Source organism: Macrosteles quadrilineatus, unplaced genomic scaffold (assembly GCF_028750875.1).
Source record: "Macrosteles quadrilineatus isolate MER2022 unplaced genomic scaffold, UCM_ALF_1.0 Scaffold_3__2_contigs__length_128488019, whole genome shotgun sequence".
NCBI lineage: Eukaryota > Metazoa > Arthropoda > Insecta > Hemiptera > Cicadellidae > Macrosteles > Macrosteles quadrilineatus.
The window spans coordinates 106,928,058-106,946,545 of record NW_026542596.1 but is presented as its reverse complement, the minus strand read 5'-3'; the positions used below and the strand labels follow the sequence as shown (position 1 = coordinate 106,946,545).

At 35.7% G+C, this 18,488-nt stretch overlaps 1 protein-coding gene across 1 annotated transcript; it reads left to right on the top strand.

Moving 5' to 3' along the window:
* Nucleotides 1-272: 272 nt before the first annotated feature.
* LOC128988651 (uncharacterized) lies at nucleotides 273-10,191 on the top strand. Its single transcript, XM_054410139.1, has 2 exons — nucleotides 273-410; nucleotides 7,867-10,191. Exon 2 carries the CDS (start codon nucleotides 7,968-7,970, stop codon nucleotides 10,161-10,163), a length of 2,196 nt encoding a protein of 731 aa, XP_054266114.1. The 5' UTR covers nucleotides 273-410; nucleotides 7,867-7,967; the 3' UTR covers nucleotides 10,164-10,191.
* The last annotated feature ends 8,297 nt before the right edge of the window (nucleotides 10,192-18,488 follow it).

The window sequence follows — 18,488 nt, the reverse complement described above, 5'->3', positions numbered from 1 at the left end:
AAGAGTACAACTATAGAATAGATAGGTTGGGCTTTGTTTGTTTGTTGCGCTAACAAGACCAGTGTGATCCTACACACAAAATGACCTCTATTTAAACAGTATTTTTTATAGAAAAAATGTTTTTCCAATAAAAAGAAATCTAAATTATATTCATTATTTAGTTATAAAATACAACATGCAGTTTATTATAATATTCCATGCTATAGGTACTGTGCAAACACTTATGACATATGTTTATAATGTTACTTATCTTCTTTTTATCATATGGCTGATATGTACTTTTAAAAATTATTGTAAACAATTCAAGTCATAAAGGATCATGTAAAATTTACCAGTTTCATTTAGTTTTATCAAGAAAACGCAAGATAAATTTTGAATATTACATAAATTGTATTTAATACGTTCATTTGGTAAGTAGTTTAAATGTGGAAAAAATAAGTAAAACTTTATTTCTACAACAATATGCCTAAACTATGTTGTTGTAACTATGTTGTATGGGCATTGAAATAAAACTCCCAAATTTGTTTCTTATTAACTCCCAAGTTGTTTCTTATTTTCAAAATTACAAAATGATAAGTTCAGTCGCCTCTTTGCTGTTTTCTTATCAGTAATTTTATTCTTTTCATACAGGGTGTCCCATAATTTAGTATCAAACATTTAGAAATAGGTTTTATTATAGGTCGAATAAAACAAAAATCAAAGAATACATTTTTTAAGCCTTGTAAGGAAGATGTTCACAATTTTTATGGCAGGCATTTTAACTTGTATATCTTAAAAAAATATGGCTGAGTTTATGAAATCATGCCACTAACATTTTTTAAGAATTTAACCGTTTCTATCAAATAACACTAAGCTGAAAAAGATCAAATAATACATAGCAAGAAATCACGACTTTTAGGCGCAAAATGAGGCATCCCCTGACAGGTTGGCTTCATTTTGACTGGTCTGTAAACCCCTTTACCAAAGTTCGATCTTGCTGTTTTGCAAAACTCAATTGAATAAAGATAAGTTTACACATTTGTACCAAATTAAATCAAAATTGGATGAATTTCACTCTAATTATTGTGCTATAGACACATAACAGCTTTGAAACAATTTACCTTTATCCATGAAAATGCTTGGTAATCGTCCCCCGGTCCGTGGTGGCCCTGAAAAAAATTGTATCTTTGACTATTAATACAACGATAGTCAATGATTGTAGCCTATGTACTTTGAGGGTATGGCCTATGCTGGTGCGTCCAAAGATTGTTTTGGTGTTGTGTAATTGCTGACAAAGTGTGTGAATGATTTTGTTAGACAATTGTTGTTATTTTTATAAGTAGGTATTGTTTTTGAAGAAAAATGTTTTCTATTAAAAAATTTATAAGTGTGCAGGTTAAGTGTAAGAAAGGGCATGTGGCCCAAACTTTTCCTGTTGAAATAAAGGATAGGCCTATTTCATTTAATAACAGATAATGTTTGGTCTCTGGTGACTACATAACATAAAGGTAAATTGGTCAAGGGTCCAGGTCTTACTATGAGATCTATGGTACATATTGCGAATGATTGAGTCCTACCTTTCAGACCGCGTCCTGCTTTTTGACACCACCGAAGGTCAGTGTCGGATCTCTGTCACTTCTGGGGCTGCACAGGGATCGATCCTTGGACCTGATCTCTGGAACGTGTCTTACGACAGTCTGCTTAGACTCGAAATGCCAGACGAGACCCGCCTCGTTGGCTACGCCGACGACGTCGCTGCTCTGGTTGCAGGCAGAACCGTTGAAGAAGCAGAGCTTAAACTTGGTATAGTGATGCTCCGTGTCAACGAGTGGATGCGGGACCACGGCTTATCGTTGGCAGTTGAAAAAACAGAGATCGTGATCCTAACCAAGAAAAGAATTCCCACCGTCCTTCCTTTGCAAGTAGGCCATGCCCAATTGGAGACCAAGCCGTATGCCAAATACCTTGGTGTTATGATTGACGGCAAAATGTCTTTCGGCGAGCAGATAAAGCGAACTGTTGACAAAGCCGCCAAGGGGGTTGTTGCCCTTAGTAGGCTTATGCCAAACGTCGGCGGCCCCCGCTCCTGCAAACGCCGCCTACTGATGTCTGCCGTCCAATCAGTACTCTTGTACGGCGCTGAAATCTGGGCCCACGTGCTGGAGAGGCGTGTCTTCCGTGACAGGCTCTCCTGTGTTCAGCGTCGAGGTGCCTTGCGAGTTGCTTCCGCTTACCGCACGGTTTCCGAGCCTGGAGTCATGGTGATTGCCAGTGTCATCCCCGTCTTTCATCTCGCGAGGGAGCGACAGGCGATATACCGCAGGAGACCTGAAGTAGATAGAGAGACTGCTGCCAGAGAAGAACGCAACCGCAGTTTTGACCGCTGGCAGCGTGAATGGGAAGCCGAGTCTCGGGGACGTTGGACCGCCAGGCTCATTCCTAGCATCCGACCATGGGTGGAACGGGAGCATGGTGAGGTTGGGTACTACTTGACTAAATTTTTTTCGGGTCACGGGTACTTTCGGGCCTTTTTGCACAGAATGGGGAAGGCTGCCAGCCCAGACTGTATGTACTGTCCTGGCATTGCAGACACGGCTGAGCATACCTTCTTCTTCTGCGACAGGTGGCATGTCCGCCGAGCCTCCTTGATCTCCGAGATCGGCGTCGATATTACTCCCGACAACATCGTTGGAGCTATGCTCCAGGGGGAAGGAAACTGGAACTGTGTAAACCAGTTCGTCGAGGCCATACTTCGGGATAAGAAGGTCAACCTCGATCGGCCTTAATTTTCTGAGGAAACCAGAAGGAAAGCCCTAGGGGCGTAGTATAAAAGGCCTAGCCCGAAGTAATGTGCGAAACAGTTCCAGGCTAGTGTCCTAGGAGATGAGGGGGTTTTTTAGCCGGTAGTCCGGGGACAATGAGCCCACGGGAGTCCGGCACTACTGAGTGGCCATTGAGCACCTCAGTGTGCGTAAATGCATTTTTACCTCCTCCCCATAAAAGAAAAAAAAACTATGAGATCTATGGTAGGTAATAGCTTACTCCCAATATAGAAAGTTTGCTAAAATCATTGCACTTGATTTTAACTTAGCTGTTAAATTGTAACTCCATAGACAAAAAGAATTAAATATAGACCGTCAGCTGTGCTGTGGTTACCTACCTTAGGTTCTGGCGCACAACACTGAGCCTGCCATGTAGTTAAGGCGTAAGCTCTACATAGCTACACAGCGCTCCCAGCGGTGTCCACCAGAACCCATGGCAACCAATGTAACTGCAGCACAGCTGACAGTATATATTTAATTCTTTTTGTCTATGGTAGTACAAGTGGGATATTTAGAACCATCAGAGAATTATTTAAAACCCAGAAAACGTGCTAATTTTTTAAACAATTAGTTTTTGCAAGACCATTTCCTTATCTCTTGTCATTGGCTATATACAGTAGTACTATCACTATCACAGTATCAGCAATCTGACACATCCTTTCTCCCATTAGCTTTTAACAACCAAGCAAAGGGAGAAACTGAAACTAACTATGATAAAAGCTGCATTACCTTTGAACCGTAATTTGTGCTGGAACAGGGGGGGGGTGCACTACAGTATTGCGTTAAGGAATATCACATACTTATTTCAATCAACACAGGTTTTTTTTTATTAAAAATAAGATTTCCTCTTATGTAATGGTTTTTATTGGGAAAATAACATATTTTACAATAATTTTTGAACCGCAAGTTTTACAGTAATGGCGTTATACCATTTTGTTCAGAATTAGAAGGGCTGCAACAAACTAATTTTTTTTTCAAAATCATTCATGCCATTTTTTTTTAAATTAAATATTTCTGTTATTTTATGGTTCTATATGGAAAAATCTACATTAAAAATCAAAGTTAAAAAAAACTGCTGAAGATACTATAGATTAGTACCTACATACCAAATGTTATAAAAACCGGACCATATCTGTTTGTTCTAAAGCAATGTTTTTTTGGAGCTAACGTTTGTTGATGTACTTTTCACTCTAACAGTATAGTTACAGATACCTGTACTTTTGAACCTAAGCAATTTTAAAGTTATGCTCCTATTATTATGTCGTGTTCCTATTTTTATCCGTTACATGTTGGAAATAGTCCTCATGTGCTTGGTAATGATGAGGTTTGCTTTTGAATATGATTGTGAAAGTGATTGTAACATATTATGTTAACCACATGGAAAACATGTTGAAAAGTAATAATAATGCTGACCAAATATTTGATTTTACAAGAATATTAAAATCTATAAACATAAAAATATTCGTAAATCACATTGTTATATGTGATATGGAAAGCGAAAAGGGACCTCTTGTCAGCGATGGAAAATTTCCAGTACGGCCGATATACAGTAAGTAATTAAGATCAAAAATATCGAACTTTGGTTTTTTATTGATTGTTATACCTCATTTATCATAGAACAGGACAGTATCGGTTAAAATATCAAATTCAAGAGGTAAATGGTCTAAATAAATTATTTTGTTGGCCTCCGCAAGGTCTGAGAAAAGGTACCTCTTGTCACTCAATGTTATTTCGCCATAACAACAAGAGGTGCCATTTCTAATATTCACTTTATAAACAAACTTCAGTCCAAAAAATGAATTTTCCTGCATTCTAGACAAAATTAAGAGAACTACATCAAAGTTCAGTTTGCGGAGAACAATATATCTCACAAATTTTGCGGTCCCGACAAGAGGTACCTTTTCTTATGTTATGGAGAAATAACATAGGACCGACAAGAGTTCCCTATTCTGAAAAGTGATTTTTACGACATGCTTAAATAAAACAATTATTTAAATTAAAACTACCGGGAGTTTAGACAAAAATGGGTTTTGTCTCCAAAGAGGATATTATAAGCTTTCTGTTGATACCAAAATCGTTTCTTAAATACAAAAAAAAACTGTTTTTATGCGTACTTGAAGTTTTTGAAATGGTTTTTCTCAAAATGACCCTTTTCCATAACAAAATTTCAAAGTCCTATAACTTTAACAAAGAAAATCGTAGATACACGGGACTTGCACCAAGTGATTCGGAATTTAATAAGGAATTCAAATATATATATATATAACTCAAAATCAAAAATTCCCGACAAGAGGTCCCTGTTCGCTTCCCACCAGTGGCGGTGACAGCGGGCCCGCAGGGCCCGCAGTGCAGGGGGGCCCCCAAGCTAGGGGGGCCCGTGAGCCTTGACCGGGATTTTCGGTAAATTTTACCGGCACACGGGCCCGCGATAGTGTGACAGGCTGAGCCACACGGGTCCCCTATCATAACAATATTTATATGAGAATTAAAATACATTTTTTTATGGTGAAAATTTGTTCAAACCTATAGTTCAAGTAGTTTACAACAGCTAAACTAACACTATTACTTGACCGATCGATATAAATCATCTACCAAACTAAGTAAGAGAATTGTCATCAGTCATGCGGGTTGCATTAACTGTCCTCGTGGATTGTGTGAAGGCGCAGTCAAAATTGGTTGCATAATAATAGGGCCGTATTTATAACCAATGTGGCCTCTGGCATAGGAAGATAAAACATTAATGTCAATTCTCCTAGCCCCCAGCGGGTGACACCATGGAGGATCCTCTATGCTGATTCGACTAAATAAACTTGACAATTTTGTTAACCTAGGCGGGTGACGATGACGATGTCTCCGCGGCCGCAGATGTTCAATATTTTGCTGCGATTGCGGAAGACAATAATTATGTTTCTTTTTTAGCGAGATATATATCTAGGATTTAGCCGCGATTACGGAAAAATGATTTATCCGTCACCACTGACGGGTCGCGGGGAGATATTAGGCCGTTGTTATATGTTGTTTTATATCTATATAAGCTGGATTAATTTCAATCCTATTTTTAATATATTACAGCTGTTAATATGTTTACATTCTAAGATTGATGATGAATAAAAAAAAGACTTATTTTTAGTTTCTTACAATTATGCTTTATAAATATTAAGTACGTAACAGCCGTGATATTAGATTGGGCCGTGAGCGCGGGAGACGATGATGCTGCTATCTAATGATGTCATAGGTTTGGTTGCCTTTGCAATCACGGTAAACTATGATAATGTTTCTTCCATGACTTATGACTACGGGAAGTATTTGAGTGAAAATTTAAAAACGTACATTTTCAGGGAAAGCACTTTTAAAATTTTTGTTCCGTTTTTTGAAACTTTTTTTTATTTCATTGACATTTGAAGTTTTATAAAATGTCCATGGTAACGCAATATCTTTGGCAAATTTTTATAAATAGAGCATCTTTTATGGAAAAACACGAAATTTTGTCACGACCATCACGGACATAAAACTGAATATTAAAAATAGTTAATATTATTTTTATAACTATGTTTTGCTATAAATTAATTTACTTTTATGGCCATTATACAATAAACAGCTCACTAAGCTTTTGGTATATTTGGTCTTTCTAGAAAAAATAAAAAATAAAAAAATAGAATAAAAGCCAATAAAATCTTTTAAGTTTGTATAACTTGTAAAAAACTTACCTGAAACCCGAAAATTTTTTACCTATGTTTTTATAGAGGTGTGCTTCTTTTGTGTACCTATAAAACATTGAAATATGATGATATTTTAATTTTTGAAATTTTTATGATAGAAATCATCAACGTGATGGTCAGGGACAAGCGGTACGGTCGTGAATTGCCTGGATAATCTAAATCTTTGTAAACAATCCTTCAATTATACTGTTGGTTATAATAAAAATATGTGTTTCAATTGATCTAAACTGTTCAATTTACAATTATATTTAAGTTATTGTCACGACCAAACACAGTATAATCCATAGGGCTGGATTGGTCGTGAAAAAACCCGCGGTGGTCGTGAAACTTTGGTCATGACATTACGTGTTATTTGGCTTTGTTCTGGCGGTAGCCCTGCACTTCATGTTCGAGGATACAAAGTGGAACTTCTAGGTTAATGTAGCAATTGAAATATATCAACAAAAATTAAAACCACATCTTCTTCATCAAATGACTACGTACGGTCATGGACACACCAAAATTACAAAAAACACAAACTTACCTTTATTAATCTTGTAACTACTTCTTTCAACACAAAACGACTGGCACAACAAACTTAACGTACACCCCGAACTAGTCTCTAAAACGAACTGACGCAATCGACGCCAGGCTTGCCACTGTCGTGCTCCAAGTTACAAATTTTTCCCAAATGGTCGTGACGCCAAATCGAGGGACAGACTTATTTTGTCATGGTAGTCAGTTTGCAATGACAATAAAATTATAATATGCTCATTTTTTGTAAGTTTAATAACTATTATTGATGACATAAAAATATAGCTTTATATATTTCGGCATGAATAATTAGTCTAAAACAGCGTGAAAGTTTGAAAATGTACCCTAGGGACACGTCATGGTCGTGAATTTTGAGACTTTAAAAATACGAAAAAAATACCTAGAACCTATTTAAAACCAAATAAATGTTCGTAACATGTTGCCCCCGTCCCAAAAAATATTAAAACACATAATAATACACAACAAATTCAGTATCTACGAAGTAAAAGGCCAGGGTCATGAAAACATACGTTTTTAAAATTTTCACTCATTTATGATTTTGCCGCGATCATGGAAGACGATAATGACGCCTCGGGAGATGCCTTGTCAAGTTTATTGCAAAATTGCAAGTTTAGGCGGTAATACATGGGAAAATGTTTTTAAAGATCATTGGGAGAGAGGGGCCCGGCGAACAAACTTGCGGGGGGGCCCGCGGGCTGTTATCGCCGCCACTGCTTCCCACATCACATATTCATAACTTTTGTTGAATGTAGATGTCAATTATTATTGTCATATTAATAGTTGACAGTGCTAACCACTAACTTTTATTCCAGGAACTCATCAGGCTCAACATTAATGATCTAAAATTGAAATTAGGAGAAATCACTATCATTAAGAACTCCTCATAAGAACTTATTAGGGATAAATAGACATCATGGAGCAAGCTCAGAATGGCCAGTTATCATTATACATCAAAAAACTTGTTGAGCTGCTTGATTCACTTGATGTGACAATTTTGAACCGTGACCGACAAGGCAATAAGCTAGAAACTGTGAGGTCCTTAGCACCTGTACCAACCAAAAGTGAGAAACCAAATGAGAAGTGCAAAAAAAATCCTAAGTGGGTTTTTACACAAAACCCTACGATTAAACCTGAACCACCTACCACTCCCCCTCCTGGCTCGTGGACTATAAATGAAAAAGGGTATGCAGTGTTAAATGTGTCTGGCAAACAACCTAATGGGACATGGTTTATGAACTCTTCAGGCAATTCAGAATTGTTGCCCAATGGAAGGCAATTTCCTCCCCTTCCTCAAGGAGGAAAATGGATCATCGAATCTGGAAATCCTAAGTGGGTTGTTACACAAAACCCTACAATTAAAACTGATCAACAAACCACCCTTCCTGCTGGTGAGTGGTTTATAAATCATACAGGGCATGCAATGTTAAATGTTTCTGGCAAACAACCTAATGGGATATGGTTAATGAACTCTTCAGGCAAAGCAGAATTCTTAGACAATGGAAAGCCACTTCCTCCCCTTCCTCAAGGAGGACAATGGATCCTCGAATCTGGAAGTCCTAAGTGGGTAGTTACACAAAACCCTACAATTAAAACTGATCAACAAACCACCCTTCCTGCTGGTGAGTGGTTTATAAATCGTACAGGGCATGCAATGTTAGATGTTTCTGGCAAACAACCTAATGGGACATGGTTAATGAACTCTTCAGGCAAAGCAGAATTCTTAGACAATGGAAAGCCACTTCCTCCCCTTCCTCAAGGAGGAAAATGGATCATCGAATCTGGAAGTCCTAAGTGGGTTGTTACACAAAACCCTACAATTAAAACTGATCAACAAACCACCCTTCCTGCTGGTGAGTGGTTTATAAATCGTACAGGGCATGCAATGTTAGATGTTTCTGGCAAACAACCTAATGGGACATGGTTAATGAACTCTTCAGGCAAAGCAGAATTCTTAGACAATGGAAAGCCACTTCCTCCCCTTCCTCAAGGAGGAAAATGGATCATCGAATCTGGAAGTCCTAAGTGGGTAGTTACACAAAACCCTACAATTAAAACTGATCAACAAACCACCCTTCCTGCTGGTGAGTGGTTTATAAATCGTACAGGGCATGCAATGTTAGATGTTTCTGGCAAACAACCTAATGGGACATGGTTAATGAACTCTTCAGGCAAAGCAGAATTCTTAGACAATGGAAAGCCACTTCCTCCCCTTCCTCAAGGAGGAAAATGGATCATCGAATCTGGAAGTCCTAAGTGGGTTGTTACACAAAACCCTACAATTAAAACTGATCAACAAACCACTCTTCCTGCTGGCGTGTGGATGATAAATGAAACAGGGCATGCAATGTTAGTTGTCTATGGCCAACAACTTGATGGAACATATTTTATGAATGCTTCAGGCAACCCAGAATTTTTACCCCATGGAAATGAATTTCCTCCCCTTCCTCAAGGAGGACAATGGAAAATCACTCTTGATGGAAGGCCTCAGTGGGTACCTTTACGACAAGGACAAACCGTTCCTTCTGGCCGTTGGATTGTAAATGAAACAGGGCATGCAGTGTTAATTGTTTATGGTCCTCAGCCTAATGGAACATGGTTTAAGAACGCTTTTGGTGAGGCAGAGTTTTTATCATATGGAAATAAACTTCCTCCTCTTCCTCAGAAAGGTAAATGGACCATTTCTGATAGTGGAAAGCCTATTTGGATTCAGGATCCCAAGTCAAGTTCTAAAGGTAATGTTGCTGAAGCAATTGCTATTAGTTTAAAGGGAGATGCAAAAGCTAAAGCGACGGCAGATATTCCTGGTGCTACCGCCTATTCCACTACAACAGCTGTAGGTAATGCTATTTCAGAATCTACAGCTATAGACGGTAACTCAATAGCAGTAGCTACAGCTACTTCAAGACGCCGCGACCGTAAAGCACCAAAGCCTACAAGATCACAAATGCCACCAAATGTGGAAGATGGCTATTTCCCTAATACCAGCTTACAGGAAACATATCCAATAGATTCTCATCCTGCCATTAGAAAGGTGTATCAAGATATTCATAAAACTCTGAAGGATATTGATGAGTGTGTCAACAAAATTATGTACAAACTAGGATTTTAAACACAATAAAAGTATGGATTAATTTTGATAGAGTATTACTTCTATATAATTATTACTTGCATTCCAGTAATATATTGTTACTTAAGGGGACTGTAACTAGAAAAAAATCGAAAATGATAACATTATTTCTTATTCTTTTGAAGAATTTCTTTTATCTTATGTCGTGTTACTGCTGTTAACAGATACGTACCTATTGAAACACGATATGTCCATTTTTAACCAAAATAAAACAAAAAAAGGAGTCCTCCTCCTCTACAGGAAAAAGCAACAAAACAGGTGTAGTGTGCAATCCCTTTTAAACTCGATTATGCCGTCAACTTCCACCCAAGCCAGGCACCTTTAAGGTAGGCCTATCCCACCTTTAGGTCCCTTATTTGCATTAGCTGTATGGGCTATTAATTAACAGCTGTGTCTAAGGAATATGCCGGCCTTAGTCACAAACAAGACTACAAGATCGCGCCACTCGTACTACACTTGTCTCCATTCATACTTGGCTTAAAATAACTACTTTGTATGGTTGCTATTTCATTGAAAAGTATAAAAGTATAAGCACATTATTAAGCTTAGTCAGGATTGCACACGTCGGGAATCGAACCCGCGCATGTAGAAAGACCTCAGCGCTACACTTGTCAGTGCAACGCCTTAGCCAACTGAGCTACCATGCCACCATCGGACGATTGGGTAGTTTGTATAGTTATAAGAAAGCACATGATGACACTAGCGCTCCTAGGTCTGAGTCAACGAACTACTTGAGCGTCAGTGGGCTACTGTACAACTGCTATACTTTTATTCATTCGCTATGAAAGTCAGTTTCTTAACTTTGATGTTACTTTTCTCACTATCGTTGGACTAAGAGTATCCAAAGTATTACCACATATTTTATACACAACATACTAGTTCCTACCAGAAGTATTTTAATTAATGCAACCCACAAGTTTTTATTAGAAAAATTAAATTAGTATTTTTTTATTCCTATAAAAAACACTTAGAGTAAAAATGTATTTAAATCTCCTATGCGGAACTACATAAACATTTGATCTTTAAAATTAAAAAATTAAAATTAAGGCTCTATCCCTTATAGTTCTCCAGATGTCTAGCATACATTTAACACTGCATAAAATAGGCAGTCACAGTCCCCTTAATAGAGACCATCAAATTGTAAGGCATTTTTTTCAAAACAACACCCTTTAGGTATTTTAAAACTCTTAAACCAGTACATTTTTACATGCTCCAATAGAATAATTTGAGATTTTGAGAGCTAGGGCCTAGTTAAAATAGTGTTCACCTATGGAAAAAAATTGCCAAATCGATCCTAACAAAGGTCAGTAGAGTAGCTTTTTGAGGCAACACTGGACCCAGCTTTCTTTGATTATTGGGCTTAAATGGTTCTGGCTAGTAAACAGATAATCTCACTCCGTTCTACACCCATCCTGTATTCATATGTATATAGGCCTTTTAGAGGACGTCCAGTGGTCGAAAGCTTGATAGAAAAACAATGAAAAATAATGTAATGTACAGACTTCATTATTTTCACCCAACGCTGTAAATGAAACATGTGATAATTGTATAGCAGTCTTCCATTTAATATATGTTATAATAAAAACCGTCTAATAGCCCAGTCAAATGGTGTTTAAAAAGGGCTCGAAGTGGAAAGTTCTGGTGTAATTGTTTTTTAAGGCTTATTTTATGTTTTTGGGGTTGCTGAACACGAATCTGATGTTTTCCAACAAAAATTATTTCGTCAAATATGAATTAAAAAATTAATTAATTAAAAATGCTTTATTTCTAGTTTTTGGCTTACAACCTTTAAATTATAGGCCAGTAAAATAGGTTTTCGCCCAGAAATAATTCCTGGAAAGCTGGGGATAATTTTAATCCTTTCTATTTATATAGAAGTAAAAAGGATTTAAGTTTGTCCCATTTTTCCAGGTGAGCTTCTGACCTGGGACCACAAAATCCTTGAAATTCAGGGTTATTTTTTAGAATTTGCTTAAACGTCAAAAACCCGTCTAGCCTACAAAAAAAATAACAAATCATAAATGAATTGTAGAGCATAAAATTCCGCATACATTGACTATCTGGTGATGAAAATCGAACCAATGATAAGAGATTTATATTAATATAAATAAAGTTATTTTATTCAGAAATTATTGAACATTGAATATTTAACATTTATATTACTTCCAGAAAATGGATACCAAGTACATTATCATTTACAAAGTAATTAATAGAAATTACATAATACCCCCGACGCAGCAAACTTGCAGACTAAGTGAATTTTCATTTGCATGATTCAATTTACTCTAAAACATCACTTTAAACATATCGAACTTGTTCCCCATTTAAATAGCATTGGTTTAACGAGTACTTAGGTTTGCTGCAACAGGGAGGGTAAAAAGTGTTTTAAATTTTAATGGTTTTGTATGAAATGAGTACCTTTTCCACTTTTTATCAAAATATGTTCATAACAAGCAAAATATAATAGTTTACTAATTCCCTATAAGAATAAAATGAGAATTTTAAATATTTTTTTTCTCCGTTACTATTAGGTGCATATTAAAGCTTCAATATATTAAATTATTTGTTTTTTAAGCTATACAAAATTGTTTGGGAGAAATTGCAGGATTGTATACTTTAAGGGTAAAAAAAACTAAATTTTGACCCCCATAATAACTAACCCCACCAAAACCAACTGGTCTGATCATGCTGGCTCGCGAACTCCTCCCGGTTAAATTAAGGTTTACAAGTTTATAACAAATTTCGTAAAAATCGGATGATTTGATAGAGTTATCGTGCTAACGGACACATATATAAAAATTTAAAAATATATATACAGTAAATAAAATATTTATGTAACGGGGGGGGGGGGGGGGGCACCGGCAGGCGTCTGCTTGTTGCTCACCGTAGACGGCCACAGCCCGCTACTGTAGTGTAGTCGTCAGTACTCGCATGCTATGCATTCATTCATCGTTTACAAAATTGCCTCAGTACTTCGGGGAGAAAGTCAAGTATAATCAGTATTTCATCGGAACAATTTTTCCCTATATTGAGTAATCTTCAGTGTAATATCACATACAATAGACCATCCTATCATAAATGGTCTATTCTCTGTGGTAATATTAACTCAATAGTAACAACTAATCATTCTGCCACGCAGGTGGCTGAATCAATCCAAAGTCAATTTCATAAAACCAGGTAATAGTTGTATGGTTGAGTTTTGTTTTTGATGCCAATGGTGACTATGAACAATAATTATTGTTTTCTACAGTAGATTAAAAGATATACATTATTATCTTCTGAGAATAACATCGATTTCATCGATTTTCAACAGGTTAAGTTTGACAGAAAAGACAGAGTTTTACCACTTTCCACAATGATCCATTCCCTTAAAATACATGATGACCTTAATCGTACCTATCAATCCAACTACTATTGTTTACAGAATGGCAATTGCCTAGCAGTCTGATGAGAAACTTGAAGGCTTTTTGAAATAGGAACTATGTCCGTACCCAATGTCTCTATTCGATGACTTTGGTATCAGGAAAGAGGTCAAGTCTGCCTTATTTAAAGCATTCACACATACTGAAGATCCAAATCTTGAAAGGTGTTTTAGGTGAAAAAGAACCTGAAAGTAGCTCTGCAGAAATTATGGTACCGTTGGCCAAGAAGTCTCGGAGGAATTAAAAAGTTTAACTTAATCAAAGTAATTTGTATCTACCATTATGTTGGTGTACATGTATTTTAAATTAAAAGGGTTTAATATTTATAAATAAAACAAGATTTATGGGACGTTTTACACTTTTACATCCTATTATAACCTGGAGAAGTCATAACGGAAATAATTTTGGTTTTTTCCTAAATCAATGAATTTTGAAGATCTTTTAAATTTTGTTTGATAAACACTTCTTTGTGGTAGATAAAAGTTATAGATACATAAACTGTAGAGAATTTTATGCTCTTTATTTTAGTATAGGATGATATTTGGGAAAAATTATTATTCGATAGATTATGAGCCAAAAACTAGAAAAAAATACAATTTTCATCCTATTTTTCAAAAAATTTCATATTTGCCGAAAAAATTTTTGTTGGAAAACTTCAAATTTGGATTCAGCACCCCAAAAAACATAAAGAAAACAAAAGAAAACAATTACACCAAAACTTTCCATTTCAAAACACCATTTGACTGGGCTATAATAACTTTCAACTTACCGAAAATATCCATGGCCCCTCCAGGTAACAACATTAGCGATCAATATTTTTTTACACATACGGCAGTCAAAGACCGAGACCAGTTCTTTCCAGTTATCAGAGTGCAAAATAATCGAAGATCACAAAATATTTTGTCAAACGATATTTTAATAGTTACTAGAGTGAATAGTCAGGTTGGGTAGCAGGAAAATATTTCAGTTCTGGCGGGGAGGCTGCAATTTTAGGTGGTTATAGTATACCAGTTTCTGAACCCAAAACTGCACAGACCCCAATTTTTAAGGACCTCGGTCATCCGTAATGACGTCATCAAGATGGCGGCTGTAAAAGGATGCTGGGTCGCCATGAATGGGCTACAATGACCGAATGCCAGAACCGATTTTTATTATTTTTATACCGACTGTTTTGTGTTCTCAACTCCCTCCAGAGATCTGCAGCAACCTATTCACTTTCCTTGCAATCAAAGGCTGCACTACCGTCTCTGCAATTCATGGAATAGGCAGAATACCCCCACCACAGCAAACCTGCAGATTAAGTGAGTTTTCTTTTCCCTGATTTGATTTTCAATTAAATCAATTTCAATAACATTAGGTTTCATGAGTACCTAGGTTTGCTGCTACAGGGAGATTAATAAATTGAGTCAATTAATATATTAATAGCTTGGTTTAAAATAAATAAATTTGCCGTGTTTAAATAACTTTAATTGATTTAAATACTATTATAAACAAGCAAACTACAACAGTTTATGTACTCTCCGTAATAACATAGGAGTTTTAAGTTTACAATGTTTTGAATTTTCACCGTAACCATTAGGCGCATTATAACGCTTCAATATACTAAATTATTAGTTTTTTTAAGCTCTACATAATAGTTTAAAGAAATTGCAAAATTTTATGTTTTTTGGGTCAAAAATGAGAATACCCCCGCCGCAGCAAACCTGCCGTCTAAGCGAATTTCCATTTGGCTGAATTGATTTTCAATTGATCTATTTAAATAACATTAGGTTTAACGAGTACCTAGGTTTGCTGCTACAAGGAAACTAATAAGGTGTGTTTTTAGTAAAATATTGATAGCTTACTATAAAATAAATAAATTTGCCAAGTTTGATAAAAATATTTCCATAAACGAGCAAACTACAACATTTCACAATATTCTCCATAAGAATAACATGGGAATTTTAAATTTACCATTTTTTTAGTTTTCTCCGTCTTCTCCGTAGTTTTCAATAACCGTACAAAAACACTTTGATATACTGAATTGTTTGTTTTTTTAAGCTCTTTAAGAAGGTTTAGAGAAAAATTGGGAAATTTTGTGTTTTGAGGGTCAAAAGTGAGAAAAACCAATTTTTACCCCATAAAACCCTGTTCCCATGGTCCGATCATGCTGGATCGCGAACTCATTCAAGTTTATATCCCGCCTTACACCTTCAAACCAAATTTCATCAAAATCGGATAAAGATTACTCAAGTTATCGTGTTCACGGACACACATATATATATATATATATATATTTATATACATATATAAAAATTTGAGCGAATGGTGTTTTTGGCCTCTAGGGACATCAAACTGAAAAAGTAAATCGGTCCCGGGCTTAAGTCTTACCATGAGACCTACGGTAATAGCTACTTCCCTATAGGGAAATTCGCTATAAACCCATTTTTACCCCATAAAAGCCCCCATAAACCCCCGTTCCCATGGTCCGATCATGCTGGTTCGCGAACTTGTTCGAATAAACGTAGGTTTACACGTTTGTACCAAATTTCATCAAAATCGGATCATTTTTGCTCGAGTTATCACACTAACGGACACACATATATATCTATATATATATATATATATATTATAATTGATGAGTGAAAATTTAAAAACATACGTTTTCAAGAAAAGCACTTTGAAAATTTTTCCCCCTTTTTTCAAAACTTTTATTATTTTTTTTTTTTATTAACATTTGAAGTTTCAGAAAATGTCCATGGTAACGCAATATCTTTGGTAGTTTTTTTTTTTAAGAGCATCTTTAGTGGAAAAACACAAAATCCTGTCACGACCATAACAGACGTTTGAATGAATATTAAAAATAGTTAATATTATTTTTATAACTATGTTTTGCTATAAACTAATTTACTTTTATGACCATCTATATAAATAAAATTAGAGTTTTGTCTGTACATTGCTCAGAATTATATATTTTTAGGTTATTTTTACGTCTTATACATTAAATAAGCAGAAACGAGTCTTATCTCAATTTCTGTCTGTCTGTCTGTCTGTCTGTCTTTCCCTTTGTCTGTAACACTCAAGATGGCATTTTACGCTATCTTCTCCTGGAAAACGAGAGTACCTATCAAGATCCAAGTCATTTTAATGTATTCACTGGATTGGCGAGATTGTCTTTAGCCATTAAAATATGGCCTCACTACTTTGTAAATAATATTACGAACGTTCAAAAATGTAGTTTTGTGCGATTTATGTCAAGTTTTCGTCCAATTTTTATTGCATAATCATCTATGAAATAACGAACAGCTGTTCGGATCAAGATTATTTTTCCTAGCTGTCACTGATATGTTTACAAATGTTGTTTACAAATACCGCAACCTTTTTCAATCACGTTTTGAATGTAAATCCCAATTGATTAAAAACGTTTTTCTTACATAACGGATTTAATTAATCGAAAGTGCAATAATATAGTGTAATAGTGTAACCGTGTAAATGAAATTAAATAACTAGGCATCATCCAGTTCAGGAACCAGAGATTCTTTGTGTATAAATTGTTCTTGAGTTTTGATAACCAGAAAGAAGACCTTGAATCAGTGTTGTATACGGCTGGGAAACTTTAAATTTAATAATGATCGTCGCCAATGGCTTAGAAATATGGTTTCCACTCATTGACACGGCGCTTCAATGGCGGTTGTGTAAAGTGGTAAGTAAAAAACCACAACTGCAGTGGTTGATTGTAACAGAGGTTTACGGATGATGCTAAACTCGCTTTTCTAATGTGTTATTTTCTGTTCCTACCATTGACTATATATATATATATATATCTCTAAACGATAACTAGCGGTTTGCCCGTTCTACGTACGGGAATCTAGTAGTAAGTTAAAACCTTATATTCAGAACAGGAGTTGGTTTGCATATTTAGTGTGCATTTTTCCAGATATGATGGCAAAACTATAATTGTTTAGGAATACATATAAACCTTCTCAAATACAATATCTGATAGTTTCAAAGCCAAAACGAATGCTTCGCAATTAAATGTCACCCGATCGTGTTAGTTCATATTTTATATCTAACGATGAAAGGAATTGCTTTACAGTATAGATCTATGAGGCATAGCCCTAAGGTAGGCCTGTAATTGAAAGTTACTTTCCACACTGGTTAAAAGTAGTTAAAACACTACCTCAACCTCACTACTGCACACTTATTCGGGTTGAAATTTTTATTAACAATGGTGCTCTTGTCTTTTCCACGAAAAATAAGGACATTAATGCGTTACCAATAGACATACACACACAAATACAGAATTGAGTCCACACAACAATAAAGACATATAAAGATTAATACAACAAATGTCCAACAATAATCGGCTACCAATGAATAAATATGAAAAACCAGGAATATACCAAATCAATTGCAAAGATTGTTCTAAATTTTATATCGGACAAACAGGGCGATCAATTTCTTGCCGATTCAAAGAACACATTCAATCCAACAACATGACAACTCAAAAATCAATGTACGCGGAACACATTTTATCACATAACCATAGTTATGGAAAAATTGAAGATAGTGTCAACATTTTAGAACATGAACAAAAAGGAGAAAGGATGAATGTAAAAGAAGAATTACCCTAGTGGAAGAGATCAATATATATATCAATACAAAAATTGTATATTGATACGTATTGATATCTAATGACGAGCATTACGGCCTGTTTTTTTAGTGTGGCCTTGGTTTTGCTAAAGTTTATATGATGAGTATAAGTGTCTAAATGTCACATTTCTGCGAATAATATCTATCTTTTATTGAATAATATAGTCTTTTATTGCAAGTTAGTATTCTTCTACCTACACTTATAAAAAAAGTTCTTCCCAAAATTATTGGGAAAAAAATCACAAATACGGTT

What these genes read in the sequence shown, in the direction of transcription:
- LOC128988651 (XM_054410139.1), top strand. Translation starts at nt 7,968, where the DNA reads ATGGAGCAAGCTCAGAATGGCCAGTTATCATTATACATCAAAAAACTT.